The 22,102-nt window shown below is 36.1% G+C and overlaps 1 protein-coding gene across 1 annotated transcript in view; it reads left to right on the forward strand.

Annotated features, from left to right (window-relative positions):
• Positions 1–265: 265 nt before the first annotated feature.
• Positions 266–22,102, forward strand: part of Septin7 (septin 7) — a gene marked incomplete at its 5' end in the record, with an annotated part of 46,363 nt that continues 24,526 nt past the window's right edge. The window contains 3 exons of the mRNA XM_057766872.1: positions 266–286; positions 2,068–2,170; positions 15,027–15,133. Coding sequence (XP_057622855.1) covers positions 266–286; positions 2,068–2,170; positions 15,027–15,133 — 231 coding nt within the window. The remainder of the gene's footprint in view (positions 287–2,067; positions 2,171–15,026; positions 15,134–22,102) is intronic.

A 22,102-nucleotide genomic window follows, 5' to 3' on the forward strand; every position in this document is an offset into this window, starting at 1 on the left:
AAAAACTACTAAAAATATGAAAACATTATTTTGGCATGCATAGGAAAGAATGTCTTCAATTTATTTTAATCTCTTTTATTAATTTACTTTTAAGTCATTGAGTTACATGTAAGTAATTTTAACTTTTTTTCTATATTTTGCTGTGTTCCAATGGATCTGCTACTCCTGCTTGAACTGAATGTGCCACTACAATTTGTGGAATTCCTCACATGCTGTCTTCTGTGAATTTGTTCTGCTGGAATCTGGAACACTGGAATGATGGACATGTTTCCATTACAAAGTAGCTGTGAGTACACTACATAATTTATGCAAAACCTTGTTAATAGTCTAAATTTATCTTGTGATTAGATGAAATATGACCTTTAAGGAAGCGTTTAACTTACAACATTGCTTTAGCTCCACTCATAATAGGCTTTCAGATACTTGGCTCTGAAATGCTGTATTATGGTCAGTTTGCTAATCATGTTCAAAATTAGCTTTTAATTTAATTGGCTGGCTTGACTTACAACATTAGGCTTAAAAATTAGTTAATTTTAATGGCAAGGATGAAAGTTGTAGTATAGCTATAAATGTGATATGTAGTAGGAGGAACGGCCGCTTGTCTCCCAGCTGGGCCCTTTGTTCCGTCCCCGAAATAACCACATAAAAACTGTATTCATTTAAACACTGCCTGGCCCATTATTCTAGCCTCTTATTGGCTAACTCTCACATATTAGTTTAACCCATCTCCAATAATGTGTATCGCCACTTGACTGTGGCCTACCTGCGTGAGTCTAACCAGCATCTGTCTTGGGCAGGAGAATCATGGCGTCTGCTACACTGCCCTTCTTCCCAGAATTCTGTCTTCCTGCCGACCAGAGTTCCGCCCTATCAACTAGCCAAGGCAGTTTCTTTAATACCAATGAAAGCAACACAAATACAGAAGGGCCTCCTACAGCAGTGATAACCAGTGAGGAGTGCAGACTCTGTTTAAACCTGGATGTGTTGGAGTAATGCTCTTCTGTCACAAGTTGTTTTATGACTAGGATTAAATGTGTCAGATTTAGGAGACATATGTGCCTCTTGAGAGTATTTTGCCACAATATTTAAAGATGACTATTTCTAAAGTAAAATTAAGCAGTAAATCAACTTACACATATGATGTAACTGAACAGTTGTTTTCACCAGTGGGTCAATTAAGAATCAGACTTACTTTACCAATGTAGAATTAAATTAAAAAAAATTACTCATGAAATGATTGTTTGGGTCATTGAAGAATCAGAACTCCATGTAGCTAACATAATTATGGTTTAAATTCTGGATACATTTCATTTCATGAAGATGGAGGCAGTAACATCATGGGTAACCTTGAAGTGACCCAAATGGGCCTGGGATTACAGCTTGAAAGACATGTGCCTACTGACATTGATTTTGAAAATCTTCAAAATTTACAGAAAAGAGCTGGGCGGTGGTGACGCACGCCTTTAATCCTACCCCTCAAGAGGCAGAAGCAGGCAGATCGTGTGAGTTTGAGGCCAGCCTGGTTTACAAGAGTTAGTTCCAGGACAGGCACCAAAGCTACACAGAGAAACCCTATCTCGGAAAAACAAAAACACCAACAAAAAACGATTTACAGAAAAGAATTGCTTTAACCACAAATTTTTTATTTTATGAGTCAAGATCAATTTCAAGAAGCTCGTGAGGGTAGAAATTAGTCAGTGTAAAGAAAGGTTCTTAGTGTACACTTAGGGGGTTGAATTTTTCCATAGTTGGAACTTGTCATTTTGTTCCTTGTTACTAGATTACTGTCAAATAAAATCTTTGCTCTGAAACAAGTTTCATTAATTATTTATTCTTGGATTTTAGTAATCATTTTATTTTCAATTCATGTTCAATTTATTCTGTACATTCTGCAATTAATGTTTTTATTGGTGACAATATAAACTTTGATTTTCTGTGAATAATAGTTTATAATTATAATTATGTAATTATAATTTTAAAAATAGTTTGTATAATTAAAAATTTTTTAGAAAAGAATGAGGGAACTTGAAATGTTTATTGGTACATGGTTCTTTTTGCCTTCCTCAGCAACCGAAGAACCTTGAGGGCTATGTGGGATTTGCCAACCTCCCAAATCAAGTGTACAGAAAATCTGTGAAAAGAGGATTTGAATTCACACTTATGGTAGTAGGTGAGATAATTTCTTACTAATCTGAGTTTTGGTCTTTATCTACTTTGGATGAATTTAAGGAATAATATCTCAAATAACTCTAGAGAATGTATGTCGTATTTTATGTAGAAATGTTTAAAAATTTAGCTTAGTTGCATAATAGAATTTGTATCTCCTCTTTCTCCTTCCTTTGGTAGAAACTGAAAATTGAGAAATGATGGGCGGTTGTGATGGATTAGAACAACACAGTGATTCTTTCCAAGTGATAATGCTAAGAAAGGAAGGCATCAAATAGCTACTTATTATTGCAGTATATGTTTGCTCTCTGGCTAATCACCTTCAGTGAAGTTGTGTCACATGAGCATTTAAGTTAAATGAGTATTTGCTTTAAGTTTTGCAAAGAAAGGTAGGATAAAAAATAATTCAAATGATTGCCTTTAGAATTGCACTAGTGTATGCATGTTTCAGGGAAATGTGATTCTCCTTGTTTTCTTTGTTTATTTTAATTTTATTTATATTTTATGTATGAGTGCTCTGCATGTATGCCTTCATACCAGAAGAGGGCATCAGATCTTATTATAGATGGTTTTGAGCCACTATGTGGGTGCTGGGAATTTAAACTCAGGACCTCTGTAAGAGCAACCAGTGCTCTTCACTGCTGAACCTCATCTCTAGTCCTCTCTTTGTTTTCTAATTCATCTGTGAATACTTTGCTCTGCTCTGTAATTCATTTGAAGATATTGTTAAGGGTTATTTTGCATATAGGTTAGTTAATGGCATTATTGTATATAAAGAAACAGCCTGTACTTTTATGACCTGGGTAAGATTACTAATCTCAGTGACAGTCTTATTCTTAAGTGATGATTTTCATTGGTTACATAGGCTGACTTTAGACTTAAGTAAAATCGGGAGTGTAAAAAAATTTTTACTATATTTTCCTATTACTTGTTTTAAGAAGGTGAAAGCAGGATAGCGAATAAACTATTTTTGACAAAATTGAGTCCATATTCAACTTACACAGTGTATATTGTTTTGCTAATCATGTTTTGCAACAGTTTTTAATTTTCTATTAAGTTACTAAATTGACTGTGAAGCACTCTTTACTGAGGGGAACAGTGTTTTTTCTGTGTTGATTACCATAATGTTTTTCCTATTGGTTAATTTTTTTTATTTTGAAAGTTGGATTCATTATAACAGTTCATGTAGCTAAAGCACTACAGTTTGCTTTTTTTTTTTTTTTTGAGCATGACAGTTTTTTACTCAATAATGTTGGTGTAGTGGTTTGAGTGAAAATGCCTCTCATAGGCTTATATATCTGAATATTTGGTTCCAGGTTGGTAGTATGGTACTCTGTGGGAAGGTTTAGGAGGTGTGGTCTTACCGGAGGAAGAAGTTGCTGGGGGCAGACTTTGAGAGTTTAAAGCTTCATGATATTCACGATTTGCTCTGTATGCTGTGAAGCTTGTGGTTAAGGATGTGAGCTCTCAGTTTCCTGCTGCAGCTGTCATGCCTCCCTGCCATGATGGATTCTTAGGCCTCTGGAACTGAAAGCCTTTCCTTCTGAAAGTTGCCTTAGTCGTTGTGTTTTATTACAGCAAGATCAAAATAACTAATACAGTTTAGTTAACTTGATTGATTCTGGTTGGGTAGAAGTATTGTACATGCAGCTCTGGAGCAGAGGTAAGACTAGACAGATGGGTTGAGTCTACCTTTTCTTCTGTAGGTTGGCAACTTGATAATTATATATGAAGAAACACTACATCTTTTGTTTGAGATGTCACTAATTTTAAAAAGGTTTTATGTTAGAATTTTGGTTTAATGAATAGCTTTTGAACGTGTGTTTAGTAGAATAATATCTGTGGTCATTTGAATGAGACATCCCTTATAGTCTCAGGCGTTTGATCTCCACTTTATGGTACTGTTTGGGGGAAGTTCAGGAAGTGTAGCTGCCTGAGGAACTATGTCACTGGAGGCAGGCTTTGAGAGCTTAAGGTCTCACCTGCTCCCAGTTGCTTCTCTGCTTCGTATCTGTGGTTCAAAATGTGGGCTCTCAGCTTACTGTCCAGCTGTGCCTGCTGCCATGATTTCCCTTTTATCATAGACTCTAACCTTCTTTAACCAGAGCCCAAATAAACTCTTCCTTAAGTTACCTTGGTCATGGTGTTTTATCATAGCAACAGAGAAGTGACTAATACACTCAGCTTGCTTTTGTTTTTTTAAAATAAACACCCGTCCCCAGAGGTGTCACTGCCCACAATGGGTTGGGCACTTCCATACCATCTGTTAATCAAGAAAGTGCCCCACAAACTTGATGGCAGCCTTTTCTCAATTGAGGTTTTCTCCTCTCAGATGGCCTCCCCCTAAAATGAATAAAACAAAACAAAACAAAAAACTAAACAGTACAAAATCTGATGGTGAGGGCCATATGGTTGATATAAAATTTGTGTTATTTTTCTAATTTGGGGTGGGTAGGTTGTTGGGTGGGTGAGGAGGCTAAAGTCATCTGATACTGATTTTTGTTTTTTAGAGGAAATATGCATTCTCGTGATGCATCTTATTTATGAGCTTTTCCGATGAATCCTTTAATGAAATTCACTTTGTTTGGTTTTCTTGTTATAAGGTCTCAAGTATCTGGTCATGAACTCAATCTGTAGCTTTTCTAGTTTGTTCTCTATTGCTTTCTATAAACATTATGGTCAAAAAACAAAAAACAAACTTGGGGAGCAAAGGGTTTATTTTTATTTTTGCTTACAGCTTATAGCCCATCATGAAAGGAAGTCAGGTCAGGAGCTGAAGTAGAGGCCAGGAAGGATTACTACTTACTAGATTGCTTCTTGTGACTTGTTTAGATTGCGTTTTTCTGCAATCCAAGTTCATCTGCTCGGGTTGGTATTACCCACAGTAGGCTGTGTCCTATATCAGTTATTAATGAAGAAACTGTTCCACAGACTTGCCTATAGGACAGTCTGATGGAGACCTTTTCCAAATTAAATTTCCTTTCTCTTCCCCAATGATTTTAACTTGTGACAAGTTGACAAAAAATAAACCAAACAGGACAGTAGCAGAGTCTGGTCTTGAGCTCATTCTCATACTTAAGCCTACTGAATCTTTGGGTTAGAAGTAGTGCACCTGTGCCCAGCTGGAATACAGTTTTTGTTTTTCTTTTTCATAAGGTTTCTCACTTATATGTCCAGAGCTATCTCTTTTTTGATTTCAGATCCAATTAAATTGACATCTAAGGCTAACAGTCACACTGCTTTTTTATTATTTATGTTTCAGGCATTTGTTTATTATGTATGTTAAGTCATTATCCTATAGTAACCATTGCAACTCATTTCAGATATGAAATTAAGGCATTAGATTAGCTTACTTGCTCATAGTTGCAAATCCAGTTTTTTCTGTAATTAATATCCATGAAGAGGCTCATATAAGAAAAAGGAGTATGTGTTAATGCTCAGTTGAATACACTGAAGCAAGTATAGCTGGAGAATTCTTTTTTGCAAATCTTTGTTTAAAAATTAATTAAAAACCATTATCAGGCTGAGTGTGATGATATACTTGGGATACAGAGACAAGAAGATTTCTAAGTTTGAAACCAGCCCAGACTACACAGTGACACTGTCTCAAATAAAAAGAACATAAGCAAAATGCCACCACCATCAAGAATCAATGCCAGGTTTGTCACATAATAAAGCAGTGCAGGTCAGTGTTCACTGAGACATGTCTCATTCTCGATGGCAGTGGGGTCAAATATATCTCTATTTGTGATTCCCTAGACAAGTGACTGGACTTTCACTAAACTGAGTTCTACACCTCACTAAATCATATTTAGTAGTAAATCTCATATCTGGTGAAAAAAAGAAGTCCTAAAAATATATCCTATATAAAGCACATACTAGATAAAGCTATGAATTACATGTCAGTCTTAAGCCTGTGATTTTTTGAGACAGGATTTTTCTGTGTAGCAGCCCTTGCTGTCTTGGAACTTGCTTTATAGACCAGGCTGTCCTCAACTACTATAGGCATGCACCACCATGTCTGGCTTAAGCCTGTTTTTATTAATACATTTTCATGACTTAATTTTAAGATCCAGAACTGAAGAAGGATGCTTAAAAGAAATCCCACACTAGCTCTGAATTGAGAAATAGATGGTTATTTATTTAGAGGTAGACAAACAAATCAGAATCCTCTGCTTGAACGGTGATCAGAAACTGAATGTGTAGAGCTGTATCTTATTGTTTTCATTTGCATTTCCTTATTATGAAATAGTCTGCTTTATCATGTACTTTATTTGCCACTTGTATGTCTTATTTGTATCTGGTAAATTATTTAGTCCATTTTAAATCACTTTTCACCCATTCAGTTTTAAAATGTCCTTATATATTTTTTGGATAATAGTGTTTTATCAGGTAGGTATGTATATACATGTTTGTGTGTGTGTGCGCGCGTGTGCGCGCGCATTTTGGGTGTATGTGTTTTGCTTTTCACAGAGCTGAAGTGTTAGATTTGAATGCGTCTAGTTTATCAGTGATTCTTTTCATGAGCCCTACCTTTTGTGTTCTAAGAAGTCATTGCTATGTCAAGGTCATCTAGGTTTACTCTTACATTATATTATCTACCATGAGGTTTGTAGTTTTGCATTTTAAAATAGGGCTATTGTCTATTTGGGGTTAATGGTTTTTTTTTAATGAAATGTGTGGAGATTCACTTTTTAGTGAATTATGTATGAATAGTCAAGTATGACACATGCAGTCGTTTCAGTACTAGCTACAGAATGGCTTTTTTACTCTGAAGTATGCTTTTATTCCTTTGTATAAGATTGACTGACCCTGAATTTCTTAATATTTCTGAGTTCTCTGTTCTGTTCCAATAATCTGTTTATCAGTGTATAAGCATATGTACACATATACATATGAACATAAGGTGTATACATAAACATAGAATTGATTACATTGTTGCTATTATTTTGAACAAAAATATCATATGTTATGTTATATTAATTAGGAACAGGGAAAAAAAGGATAAAACTAAGTTGCTAGGCCTAGTGGTATATGCCTTTGATCCCAGCATTTGGTAGGCAGAGACAGGTGGATCTCTAAGTTCACGGTTAGCCTGATTTACAGAATGAGTTGGAGACCAGCTTTGACAAAAATACCACTTAACAGGGTAGGGGCATGGGGATTAGAAGAGTTAGTAAAGAGTATGAAGACACGAATGAAAATAATAAAACAGAAAACATGAGATAGTACTGGGAGAGAGTTCCAGTGAATACTGAAATTGCCCGTGTTTAATTTCCAGTTGCTTAAAATACCCCTGACTCCAAAAGGTAGGTGTAAAATAAAAAATTGCATTAACATGATAGAAGGAAATGAACACACTAATTGAAGGTTGCGGGCTGAATTCTTAGATAAACATTTTGTTACTAGAACAAGACAAGTAAAGCTCACACTCTAGACCAAAACGTTATCTCCTAAAGGGCCCAAGAGCTTAGTAGGATCCTTAGACTTTTGTTTGCAGTAGAAACACATCTACTTTTCTATTACTGAAATAGAAGGGCTGAGTATTAGTCACACCTGGAGACAGTAACCTTGAGAGAGCAGAACTGTGATCTAAATCTAGATAGAAATACTCAATAACCTTGAAGGAGTAGAGGTTAAGTTCCAACTCTGACTTTTGGTCCAAGGTAGAAATAGGCTCACATTTTTTGGCCTCCACAGTAAGTTCTAGGACAGGATTCTACAGAGAAACTCTGGTTCAAAAAAACAAAAAACAAAGCAAAAACAAAACAGCGAAAAAGTAAACTAAAAATTTTGTTGTTTTATTACTGTTTTCCCTTTTATAATTATGCTTTTATATTTATGTTTCTGTTCTGCCTCATACATTGTAATATTCAGTTCTATGTATTTACCTAGACATTTGCACTTTTAAGAGTATTAAAACGGAATGCACATGTCCTTCAGGTGTGTACATGTTGTCACAAATGACAAGATTTACTTCTCTTTTAAGGCTAAACATGGTTCCATTTTTATGCTACAGTTTTTTTTAAATATCCGCTGATTGGCTGTTGTGAATAATGCTGCAATAACCATGAGAGTACAGGTACCTCTTCTAATGCACAGGGTTCATTTGTTTGGTTATATAACCATTAGTTGGGTTGCTGGGTATGTAGTCATTTTAATTTTCCTTTTTGCATCTATATTTGTGTGTGATGATGTTCTTGTATGTGTGATTTTGTGCTCACATGTGTGTGCATGTGAAGGCCAGAAGTTGACAACCATTGTCTGTCTTCAATCACTGTCCACTTTATTTACTGGACAGATTCTCGTGCTGAACCTGAAGGTCTTGAACTTGCTCCAAGGATCTTTGTCTCTAGCTCAGGGGCTCTGACTCACCAGAGCTTACATCTAGCCTTTCTTTTCAGTCTGTTGCTTATCCCAGCTTCAGTCTTCAAGATTGCTTGGCAGTTAGTTTATTCATTGAGCCATTTCTCTAATTACTTATTTTTAACTGTTAATTTTTTTTTTTAAACTGTCTTCTATAATGCCTGTACCAGTTTATACTCCTAGCAGTGCAGAAGGGTTTCCTTCTTCCAATTCCTGGCCAACACTTGTTATTTCTTATGCTTTTGAGTTAAATGTGTTGCAGCAGGTATGGTCTGATGTGCTTTTAATTTGTGATTCCCTGCTGGTTAGTGAGACTGAATGTGTTAATCAGGGTTCTCTACCAGTAGCTCTCTACGCCAGTCACCTGCTCTGTTTATGAGACTGAAATGCTGAAGGGCTGGAGGATTACTGGAAAACTACTAGTTACTCTTCAGGCTATGTTGGAAGCCCCAAAGAAGTTGAGTTCTGTTATCAGTGACGAAATGTAGAAGTAGCAACAGCCGGAGCAACAGTAGGGTAGATGATCTTTCCAACAGGATAAACAAACTCACCAATATAATATGAAGATACTGAGGCCTCAAACAAAGCATTTTCTCTTGGCTGCCACAGGAAAGGACCATCCACAATTAGAGTGTGTCTTCCAACTTTAAATAACCTGATCAAGAAGGTCATTTATATGTGAGTGCGTGCTTTATTTCTTCATTGAATCCAAATCCAGGACAAATTGAAAACTAAGGTTAACCATCACACCAAGCACTTTTCACATGTGTGGCCTTTTGTAAGTCTCTTGCTTTAAGACAGGGCTCCACTATGTAACTCTGTAGTTCAAGCTGTCCTTGAACTTAAATTTATCTTGCTTGTGCTTCCCAGTTGCTGTGAGTACAAGGGTCTGCCTGGCTTGTATGTTCTTTGAGAAATAAATGTCTGTTGTCTCTTGGTTCATTTTAAATTAGTTTGTTGTTATTTTGTTGTTGAGTGGTAAGAGCCCTGCACCTATTCTGCATAGTAACCCATTATACATTGTTTCCAGATATTTTGTCCTATTTTGAGCCCCACCACACCTCCTGCATATACACTATGCTATGTAGAAGATTTTATTTTGGTGTAATTCTGTAGTCCTTTTTATCCCTCTCCTCCATCCCCTGTTGATTGTCCATGCTTTCTGGGGTCACATCAAAAGCCCTCTTAAACCCTAACCTGAGAAGTCAGTAATTGCTGAGATTTAATTTCATTGAGCTTTTTCCTATGGTTCTTCATTAGGATTATACAGTTTCAGGTCTTATGTTTAAATGTTTAATTCATTTGAGTTAGATTTTTGTAATCTTAAAATTTTGCTTTTGAATATTCAGTATTCTTACCACTGTTCATGGAAGAAAGCTGTTGGCTTCTCCATTGTGTGTGTTTCCCATTCATGCTCAGTCTTGAAAACCAAAGCATGTTTCTGAGCTTTCTCTTCTAGTTATTCAGTCTGTTTTATATCAGTACAATTGCTGTTCTCATTACAATAGCTCTGTAATATATTCTGAAATTGGGAGTCTAATGCCTTACTTTATTACTCTTTGATACTCAGAATCTTTTTCTCTTTAGATTTGTGTGTTTTACCTGTGTGTGTATATATGTACCATGGCTGTGAGTCATCATAGGGGTACTGGGTCCTCTGTAAAAGCAACAGGGCACTTAACCACTGAACTATGTCTCAGCCCTGATATTCAAAAGCGTTTTTGTGGTTCCCTGGGAATTTGAACATTTTTTTGCATCGGTCAAAAATGTTGGAATTCTTATCTTTTGAATAATATGGATATTTATCAATGTTGATTTTTGTTTCAGTTTGTAAACATAGTCTTCTTTTTTAAATTTGTGTTGTCTTCCATTTCTCTTATTTGATAACTCACTGTCTAGACCAGGCTGGCCTCAGACTCTGAGATCTGCCCGCCTCTTCCTGCTTAGTGCCTGAGTACTGGGATTAAAGGTGTATGCTGCCACTGCCTGGTTTATTATTCGTATTTTTGGGGGGCTATTGTCGTCAATGGGTTTCTTCTCCCTCCTCCCTTTGATTTATTTTCTGTATAGTTTTTATTAGTGTATGGGAACAGTTTTTTGGGGGGGAGGGGCAGCAGGATCGGGGGTATAGACCTTAGAGTTTTCTAAATATACCTTAGTTTTCTAAATAGACCTTAGAGTTTTCTAAATAAAAATCTTGTCTGAAACAAGCAGTTTTTCTATTTTAGACCCCTTCTCTCCTTTTCTCGCCTGATTGATCTGACTTGGAGTGCTATGCTCTCTATAGACGGCATGTGTTATCTAGTTAGTTGGCATATTAATAGTACTCTGTTAGTCTTTTTCTTACTGTACAATTAGGAATAATAAAAATCCCATTTTTTATTTCTAATTTCATTAATTTGAATTTTTCTTTCTTATTCTCAGTGTAGTTGATGGCCTGTTAATTTTGAAGGCCCGTTTGGGCAGCTCACTTAGTTTTGTTAATTTTTTTTTCTTTTTTCTCTCTCTTTTTTTTTTAATTTGGAAGGGGTGAGAGCCTGCCATAGCCATTATTTTGCTTTGTGTTTAGTTTACTCTTTTCTAGATCATATGCTGAAAAGGTCATTTTTTTTTTTTAAATCTGATCATTTTTATGTGAAAGCATTTATGACTGACAATTCCCTAGCACTGACTTTCTCAGTGCTATAAGGTTGGCACACTGTGTTGTCATTTTTGTTTTTCTCTGTATGTGGATTACTCTCCCTTATAGTTTCCTTTTTGATCCTTTGGTTACATGAGAGAGTATGTTGATTAATTTATAAATATCTGTGAATTTTTCAGTGTTTATTTTATTGTACCTAGACTCATGTGACCATGCATGTGGAGGCCAGCAGTTGACCCCAGGTGTCAACCTAGACTCACTGATTGGCTAGACTACCTGGTGATCCCCAGGGACACTCATGTCTCTGCCTCCCTCCCCAGTATCTCATCCTGCTTTTACATGGTTCCTGGGGATCACACTGTTGTGTTTGCGTTTTCACTGCGAAGTGCTTTGCTCACTGAGCTGTCTCCATAGCCTCAGTTTTATTTAATTTTGATGAGGAATATGTTTTCATTTCAGTTTTTTTTTTTTCAAAGTCTGGACTCAGACTTAAAAGTAGATGCTCTTAACAGGACAGTTTATGTCTCCTGGCATTGTGTTCCTGGCTTCTTTCATTCTCTTAGCCAAAAGTTAGCATATTTTACATGCTTAGTGTCTTGTTTCTTCAGGGCAGTATGTCGGCGTTTCTGTTGCAGGACACATGGAATAACAAGATGCTAAATCTTGGGTGTTTTGTTCCTGGACTTTTTAACTTCTTTGTATAAGGGCTTTCTGATAATATTTTGGTGGACATCATCTTTAGAGAGATTGAAAAGCTTTTCGATTCTGCCAGCTTTTTTTTGTTCTCAACGAATGACGCACAGAAGTATCTTGTCAGGCCAGCTATATCTTTTTTTTTTTTTAAATAACCAAGTTGAAAATACTTAAATTAAAATCCGCAAACAGACGCTTCCTCTCTCCAGTTCTTCATGGCCTATAACGAGATTGTCCCTTACTCAACAGCAGGAGCACTCTGCCATGGATCAGCACACCTGGTTCATGAATAAACCTTGTTTCTTATACCCACCACTGACTCAGACCAACACAATGCTTCCACTCTTCACTCAGAGCATCAGCAGCCAGTCTTGTGACCATGTGCTCCTCAGAAGTTACAAGTTTCTCATAACAGGTGGCTTCATCTCCACACAGCCAGACACCTAGGAAGCACCACAAAGAACTTACTTTAGTATTTTTAAAGGCAAATGAAGGCTTTTAGTCATTCCTAGAAAATGTTTACTTTACACTTGAGCAAAATGCCTATTAGTCACCTGGGTTCAGTGTCTTGTCTATATGGTTAGGTCTACTTTGGTTACAATATAGCTCAGATCTTATTGTTTCCTTATTTTATTGCCCATCTAGTTGTTCTGTTATGGGATCTGTTTGGAGCCAACACAACTCACACACCAAGTCAATGCAGATGACAAAAACTTACTGTAATCAAGTTCCTACTGATTGATCAGGGCTGCAGAATAGACTCAGGAGCTGAACTGTGACCCCAAGCCAGAATGTTAGAGTTTTTAAACCTGAAAACCACAAACATCTGTGCCAAGTTACACTTTCCACCAATCAGGATTCAGGGATTAGGGACTGTCCTATGAACATTTCCCTATATAGTTTACTTACCTTGTTCTCATTGGTTGGTTTACTTAAATATCTTGCCCACAATTCATGTCTCACCTTGTCAGCCAAGATGTCAGTAGTTATCCAGGGAGGTCTGGGGAGATCTTGGGAACTTAAACTTTATTTGACCCTTATTTAAAATGGAAGTTCTATCCAAAATGACTTCAGTTTGGTTCCTTCTTACAGTTCTGTTTATGATTGAAGTGTCCAGCTATAATTATAGAACTATTCACCTTTAACAGTTTACTTTACATGCTTTGAAATTTTGCTATTTGGTATCTGTATGTTTATAAGTGTTTGTGAACTGGTACTTTTTAAACATACAAGGTTCTTTTTGACTGTACTAACAGTTTTGACTTATGTATTTTGTGTGATACTAGCATGACTATTCTACCTCTTTTGCATGGAGTGTCTTTCCAGCCTGTTTGTGTTCTTAGTTCTAAAGTGACTCCTTTATAGCTCCCATGCAATTTTACAGTACTTTATCCATTTGAGTCTAGATTATTTAAATGTAAATGTCAGTGAAGAACTTGCACCATTCTATTTGTTTTCTGGCTTTTTATAGCTGTAAGAATCTTACCTCCTTCCCAGCACTTGGGAGGCAGAGGCAGGCGGATCTCTGTGAGTTCGAGACCAGCCTGGTATACAGAGCTAGTTCCAGGACAGGCTCCAAAACCACAGAGAAACCCTGTCTCGAAAAACCAAAAAAAAAAAAAAAAAAAAAGAATCTTACCTCTTTTGTGAGCTATTATAAACAGAACCTAGCCTGCATATTTAAATGTTATTATTTCAAAGCATGCCTGTTATTGTGCATTAATTAGTATAAATGCATGAACTGTTACATCAATCATCATTATATTTTATAACATATTTAACCTTGTATAATGTGTACCTTAAAGCTATGTATGTTTTGGAAAAACTGGTATGGTTGGTACTATATACTAAGCATAAAAAATTAAAGATACCACAGGAGAAATCATGCCCTAGCCTTTTCTCTTCTTTGTTGGGCATGTGCATGGATGTGCAAGTACCCTTGAGGCTAGAGGCATTGGATCCCCTTGAACTGGAGTTACAGACAGTTGTGGGCTACCTGACATGGGTATAGGACACTTATTTGGTTCCTTTGCAAGAGCAGTATGTGCTTTTAACCACTACTAAGGTATCTTTCTAGTCCCAGATTTCCATTTTTTAATGTCTTTAGTCATTCACTATTGTCTATACTAAAGATTAGTACTTTTACTTTTTCACGAAGCAGTGATATGTAAACTATTTTTTTTCCTTAATGTGACTGTATTTGGTCACTAAAACACATTTTTGTTAAAGTGACAGTTACAATATTATTTGTTACTTTTTTTAAAAGATGGGTGTAAATTATTAAACTGTTTAATTCCAAACTTTGACAGTGTGGAATTTATTTGGCCAATGTCTCTTCCTGTGGCTGTGGTATATTCCCTGACAGAGCCAGGCAGTGCTGGCGCACGCCTTTAATCCCAGCACTTAGTAGGCAGAGGCAGGTGGATCTCTGTGAGTTTGAGACCAGCCTGGTCTACAAGTTCTATCCATGACAGGCTCCAAAGCTACAGAGAAACCCTGCCTTGAGAAAGCAAGGAAAAAAAACCTGACAGATCAACAATAAGAAGTGTTTATATGGGGTCACAGTCCATTAGAACAGGGAAGGCCTGGTGTCAGAAGCTTCAGGCAGCTGGTCACTGCAGCCAGGTAGGAAACAGAGAAAGTTTATTGCTTCCTCTCACCTAGCTTTCTTTTATATTTCTTTAAGGTTCTTTACATCTGTTATTCAAATCAAATAATCATTCACAGACATGCCCAGAGGCTAACCTAATCTAAGTATACTGGAAGTTTGTCTTCTGGATGGTTCCAGGTCCTATTAGGTTGATTACCCTAGCCCAGGCTTAGTGTGAAACTGAGGACAAACACAATTTTTCTGAGGCCTGCTCTTTTCTGAAGGGAAATAAATGTAGGATCCGTGGATCTGGACAGGAGAGGTTGTGCGCAGAACTGGGAGGAATAGATGTATAAGAGAAGAATAAAGAGGAAAAAAAAGTTTTTTCTTACATAAAGTCTTGATATTTTTGATTGTGAGTTTATTCTTTAACGGTTGAACCATCTTTCCAGCCCTGATGTGGAGTTTTTATAGTATATTTGAATGTCACTAACTAGTGAAACACTAGCATTATTATATTTGTTGTATAATTTGGCTGAGTTTGACAGGTTTTTCTTCTTTTTCTTTTAGGTGAATCTGGATTAGGAAAGTCAACATTAATCAACTCATTGTTCCTCACAGATTTATATTCTCCAGAGTATCCAGGGCCTTCTCATAGAATAAAAAAGACTGTACAGGTTTGTATGTTATTGTTATTAATTAGTAACAGTCATGTTAGCACACAACACATTCATTTTATTTGGTGTCTAGAAGTAGATTCATATTTGACTTTTAGAGGAAAGTGTTAAACACGACTTGATTAAACTAAAACAAAAACATATATACATGATCAGAGGTATTATCCTGACTAGAACCTGCCATAAGTGATCTGATGACCCTCCTAGAAACTGCATTGTGATATAGGAGTAACTCTGGGGTTGTGTTGTCCATTATGATACACTCTTTGCACATATGACTAAGGTCAAAACAATAAAATAAAATTTAGAATGCAGTTTCTCAATTACATCATAAACATCTCAAGTGCTCTGTAGCTCCATGTGCTAACTGGTTCTTTTTTTGGACAGCCATATATAAAACATTTCCCCTATTGGCGTGAGTTAATACCATATGATAACTAAATGGCAGTGGTAATTATGTAAGACTGCCAAACTATATATTGTCCAATTTTCACCTCTTAGTCTTACGATACATGCTGATGAGCTGAGATCTTACTAAATATAGTTCCTGGTCTTGTATGTGTGAAGTCAGACTGGACTTCTGCATTTCTAACTGGATCCCAAGTAGTGTGGATGCTGCTGGTTGGTGGAACACACTTTATAAACAAGGTCTAGACTCTAGAGCAGTGGTTCTCAACCTTCCTAATGCCATGACCCTTTAATATAGCTTCTCATGTTGTGGTGAGCCCCAACCATAAAATTATTTTGTTGCTATTTTATAACTGTAATTTTCCTACTGTTCTGTATCCTAATGTAAATATCTGAAGTGCAGGATAGCTGATACATGATTCCAAAAGGAGTTGTAACCACAGGTTGGGAACCACTGCTCTAGACTTTAAATCTGTACTTTGCAACACAATAGCTTGTAACTACCTGTTGCTCCTGAGCTTTTGTAATAAGTGTATTCCAAATTGAGATATTCTACAAGTGTAAACTTACTTCATGATTTTCAAACTTCTCATTGGTTTTTGTCTATTTGCTTGTTGTTTTGTTTTGTTTTGTTTGTTTGTTTGTTTGTTTGTTTGTTTGAAACAGTTTCTCTGGGTAGTCCTGGGCTGTCTTCTAACTCAGAGATCCTCCTGCCTTTGCATTTACTCCCAGTGCTTGGATTAAAGGCATGCACTACCACCATCCTGCTCTTTCATTGTTTTGTATCAACTATATTTAAAGTGGCTACTGAATTTTTTATTTATTTTATTTTATTTTATTTTTTTGGTTTTTCGAGACAGGGTTTCTCTGTGGCTTTGGAGCCTGTCCTGGAACTAGCTCTTGTAGACCAGGCTGGTCTCGAACTCACAGAGATTCACCTGCCTCTGCCTCCCAAGTGCTGGGATTAAAGGCGTGTGCCACCACCACCCGGCTGGCTACTGAAAAATTTAAATCTACTTATGCGGATCACCATATACTTTACTTTGGTAGCACTGCTCCAACTGCTGGTTCAAAGCTTATTGGTGGGCTGATAAAGTAAGATATGGCATATTGTTGAGGCATGTGGGTTTAGAGCTGGATTTGAAGTAGTGATTTATACCACTGTACAAGATGGAAGGGCAGAAACATGTATATCATACTGCCTGGTGCATTTGATTAAGGAGTGTTTTGTGAAGAAAATATTTTATTTCTCATTTAGCTTAAAGAGGGAATAAAATGTAACTTTTAAATTACCTACAGAAAAATGTTCCTAAGAATGTGAGCCTACATGGCTTATTTTGTGGTTAATATTGAAGATTTTAATCTTAAAGAAGAAAAACTTATCTTCAAAATGTAGATCTTAATATTGAACATCAGAAAACTTGGATATTTATAGTGTCTAAGTTCAGATGTATTTGGTTTAAAGTAATCTAGATATTGTCATGGACTTATAAAAACTATTCTTGGTTAGGTAATTTTTTGAGTTCTCATTGTTGTTCTAACTTGTAGATAGCTAATTCCAAATCTCCATGAGTAATGATTTTTGAGACAGACTGTGCTGTGCCCTGAGATCTTGCAATAAATGAAAGAGACGAGTTTCAAATCTGAACTGTTTGTATACACACACACGCACACATGCTGTAGGTGTTTAATGACTGTTAGTTGAATAGACTAATCAGTTCTTTAAAAAAAAGGAGTAGCTTTTCTTTTCCTCCTACTTTATGAATAACGATGCACTATCAGTTTTACAAGTTAGCACTTCGGATTTATTTTGCTAAATGGCAGTCTAAGGTGGTTGAGACATGTCTTCCACTGGCTGGAAGTTGCTTAGGCTATGTTGTCTATCCAGTGAACCGTAGGTATATTCCTGTCTCCACTGTTCAGCATTGGCATTGCAAATATACACTGCTGAACCTGAGTGGCTTTTTTTTACATGGATTTTGGAGAATCAGATTCAGATCCTTTTGCTCCTGTGGCAAGTACTTTACTGATGGTTTTCTCCCCACCCCTAGAAATGAGGAATACACTAGCAAAAGTTACTGGGTGTTTTAATAGATAAAAATATTAACATGTAATTTGGGGATTTAAGACAAAGAAATATATTTGACAAAACATTCATTGAGATATTATAGTTATGGTTATTTTGTTATTCTACAAATTTTAGAAGCATCTTTTAAGTAGGATTCATAAGACATAGCTGTCACTGATTTTCTTTTTTTTTTTTTTTTTTTTTTTTTTTGGTTTTTCGAGACAGGGTTTCTCTGTGATTTTGGAGCCTGTCCTGGAACTAGCTCTGTAGACCAGGCTGGTCTCGAACTCACAGAGATCCGCCTGCCTCTGCCTCCCAAGTGCTGGGATTAAAGGCGTGCGCCACCACCGCCCGGCCTGTCACTGATTTTCTATAGTACTGTGATATTTTTTCCTTTGCCCTTTTTATTTAGTTTTGTTCTGAAAGTCATTCCTTCCCCAAAGATAAGCACCTCACCTCTCTAGATTGATTAGTTTGGATGTTCTTGAACTTCATGTAGGTTTATTCTTGAAGCTGATTTCTTTCACTGAGAATTATTTTTCTCACTTGTTCATGCTTGTTGTACTTGTTCTTTCTCATTACTGGATAGTATTGTGGGAGCTCAACCCTTTTAGCCAATGACATTTGGGGTGACTAACCCTATGGGTCTGGTTTGCTCTGAATGCATGACCAGATAAAACTGAGGAAGGGGTAGCATGCTCTTTCTTGGGTGGTCATAGCAGGGGCAAACCTTGTGGTTGGTCCGCATCACCCTTGAGAAAAATGGCATGACAACAGCAGCTGCATCAGTATCAGCTTATACCTTGTTCTGTATTCATGAGTCCGTTTTTCCGTTGTACCCCTTAATAAATTACAAACTAGACTTTTATGAATTTTCACTTCACCTGGCACCCAATGTGGGAATAGAAAAAAAGGGGATAGATAGATAGGATAATAAGGTAGATTATTGTATCTACTTGTAAACTAAAATAGCAGCTATTAGTTTTAGATAATTTGCATTGGTATGGATTCTTGTATATTGATACAAATATAAAATTATTTTTCTATTCCTGTCCAAGATAATTTGTGTATTGATATAAATTCAAAATTGTATTTGTCATATTGAATATAATGTTCCTACTTCTGTCTAAAATACTTTTATATATTAATACAAATGTAAAGTTTTTTATCATACTGTATGTATGTTTCTACTTCTGTTTAGGATATTTTGTATTTTGATGCAAATTAAGGATATTTTTGTCATTGAATTATACATTCCTATCTCTGATTAAGATACTTTTATATATTGTCACGATTTTGAGGTCACTGTTCTTACGTTGTACATCTGTTTAAAGACTGCTTCTTTTTATAATATGAAGCTTTATTCTTTAAGCTATATAGGTTATTAAGAATTATAAGTTAATAGTTACTCATGTTTGTTCTACTTACGTTATGTTAGTTTTTCTAGATGCACAAAGATGTATTCTATAAAGCTAGGTAATCTTCAAATGCTTCAAAGACCTATAGACTATGGCATTTAAATGTTTTAATAACTTAGAATTCTGTTGATATAAGGCTCAACGGCTCCTGGCAACACCCATTTACTCCTGAGAGAATGGTGGGCACTGAAGACCCTCCATATGGAGCTTGTTTTCTTCTTGGCAAAACCGGCCTAATGGGCAGAAAACTGCCCTTGCCTCGACTGCTGACAGCATGCTGTCCAGTCCAGACAAGCAGGATACAAGGAAAAGCAATTGTTGAACATTGCCAAGACAGGGTAGGACAGTCTTTCAAATTTTCCTGCTTCTAAAAATGGTCTTGTCAGATATTCTAGGCCTGTAACCAAAGTTGGATGCCCCAACATTACAGAGAAACGTTGGGTGACTGTCCAGGCAGCCAGGTGTTCCTTGCATTTTTCGGAAATCACTTGCTTGCACTTCCTACTTAACTTAGGTAATACTATGTTCCTTTTCAGGTCTTTGATGAGGTTGAAGACTAGATAGTTACAGTTTTTGTAGAAATATATCACAGCATGTCCTTTTTGTTTTGGATAAACATTTAGGTTTCTATTTTTTATTCATGTAAATATCCTGTTCTATATGTATGTGTAAAGACAAAGACATTTTACTTTTTTCATCTGTTTCCATTTGTAGTTCAGTTGAGCAGGTCTGCTTTACTCATTGGCTACTTAGGTTTCATTGAACTGCTTTGGTCATTTTAATATTTCCTGACTTTTTCTTTCTTATTTCCAGGAGTTTTTTTATCTAGATATGAATCCCTGACATTTTAAACATTTCAGTGTCTTATTCCCAGCTATAATCTATTTAGAAAGCTGAAACTTTTGCTCATTTACTCTCAGGGAAGAACATGACATACCGTAGAAAAGAGTCAAGAGGCCTGAATGTAGTTAGAATGTGATCATCCTTTGCAGCCTCTTGGCTCCCCCATCCTCAGCCCAGCAGTCTAGCAGATAATCTGTCCTTGATGTAATAAATTGTCTCAGTAGAGGGTTTGGTCTACCGTTATTGTATCCCATTTTATAAATATAGACCAATATAGGCATACTCTCTGGAGTTTTGAAAGACAAATGTCTGTGGTTTTTGTGATCTGAAGGATTTTTAGAACATTTCCAGTTGTCAGAAAATGAAAGAAGAAAAATCCTGTCCTAGAGTAAAACCCTAATAAGTAATACCGCAGTGCCAGTCGCCTTCCTGAATGTTATATTTATAGGAAATTGTGTTTTGAGGGAGAGATTTGTTGACATTTATGGTCTTGGAAGATTACTAAGTATTTAAACTAATAGAGAGTCGATTCTGAGATCTCTGTTCCTCATGAAGGTCTCACTTGAACTCTGAGATTAATTCTTAATCTCCTGTGTTTGCTTGAGGACCTCTATGGAGCATTTCCAGATGTGAGCAGACTCTAGTCCTGGCTTTCTCTATACTATTGTTTTCAGTGTGAGTGTATATCAGATGAGGCAAAACCCAAATAATTTGCATTTCTTTTAAATTCTCAAGTTGTTGTAGTCACAAAGTTGAGTATTTACATACTCCTGGACTATTGTAAACTGCTTTCAGTTTATTTCAGGGAGAAGGTCAGAGAGGGAAATGTTTCTCCTTAGTACTTTTAGGGATATTACAGAGTGAATGCAATAGTGCCTGATTACTTCTCTGTTGGTTGATGTTTTTTCCCAGTAGATTATTAAAATTAAAGGGAAGAATACATAGTTGTGCTCTTCTTGTTCTTATTTCAAATATAGATCCCAATATTGACAAATTTTAACAAACTATGTCATAGTATATGTATATAGTTATTACATTTTATTTCATATTTTTATTGTTTTTTAAAAATGGTGTCTTTTCGTCACTGTAAGATTGTGAACTATCTTTCCTTGGTGGCGAAACTATCTTTTATTTGAGATTTAGTTAATTTCAATTTTAATTTATTGATTGGCAAATTTATGTTGATGTACTGTAGAATGTTTTCTTGGTGTGAAGTTTCGTGTATCACTTTAGACGTCATTTTATAGTGATACAGGTGAAGTAGCTCTACAATTTCTGGAGGTGAGAAAAATTGAAAGCAATAAGTTGTACTCTTAAATAAAACTCTTCAGATTTGTGGACTTCTTGAAAAGTTTTCATAAAGCACGATTAAATATTCCTGTAGATAATACTCCTTTTTTGGTTTTTGAGCTGGTTGTTTGCATGAACATTTTAGTGCTTTGCATACTAGGTTTGTCTGTACAGTAATAAAGGACACAGCATTCTCAAGGATCTCTAGTGGGAAAACATAGAAAATATGAAATCACACGATGCTGCTGTTAGTAAGGTGCCTTTCAGAATTGGTGAAGTGGTGTGATGGCAACAGGCAGTAACAGTGAAGAGGGGCGATAGCTGTGCAGAAAAGGGCAAGAGCAGATACTTATAAATGAATAGTCCCAGGATCCCTATGCTAGCCTGTAATTTACTTCCTGGGTGCTCAGATTACAATGTTATGCTGTCACACCCAGATCTTTTTCACTTTATGTTTTCTAAAGAAACATTTGAGGTATTATTAAATGGAATATTCCCTGTCTTTGAGCCAAGTAAATGCATCAGGCTGTCTGTTCATAGCTTTGGCCTTGCTGCTACTTCTTAAGGAAGGTGTAAATCCTTGACAGAAATTTTAAACCTTTTCTTCAATATGGTTTTCAGTTAATTAAATAACACATTTATTTATGTTAATGAATACCTTGTGAACATGAGATTAAAAAGTTAAATGTACTTGGTAGTCCTTTAAGTTTTAAAACCGAATAATAAACATTGAAGGCTTGACTTGCTTCTAGATTGAAAAACTACAATTTTAAAATAGTGGTATCTTTCATTTGTTGGATGAAGAGAATCAAAACATGCCTCAATAAATCAACAACACACATAAACAATATGAGATCTAGTTTTACTTAGTTTCTAGAGAAAACCATAGCAGAAAATGCCCTTGCTTCATTTCTTTGTATCACTTCATTCCATTGGCATTAA

This window comes from Chionomys nivalis, chromosome 4, assembly GCF_950005125.1.
Source record: "Chionomys nivalis chromosome 4, mChiNiv1.1, whole genome shotgun sequence".
NCBI lineage: Eukaryota > Metazoa > Chordata > Mammalia > Rodentia > Cricetidae > Chionomys > Chionomys nivalis.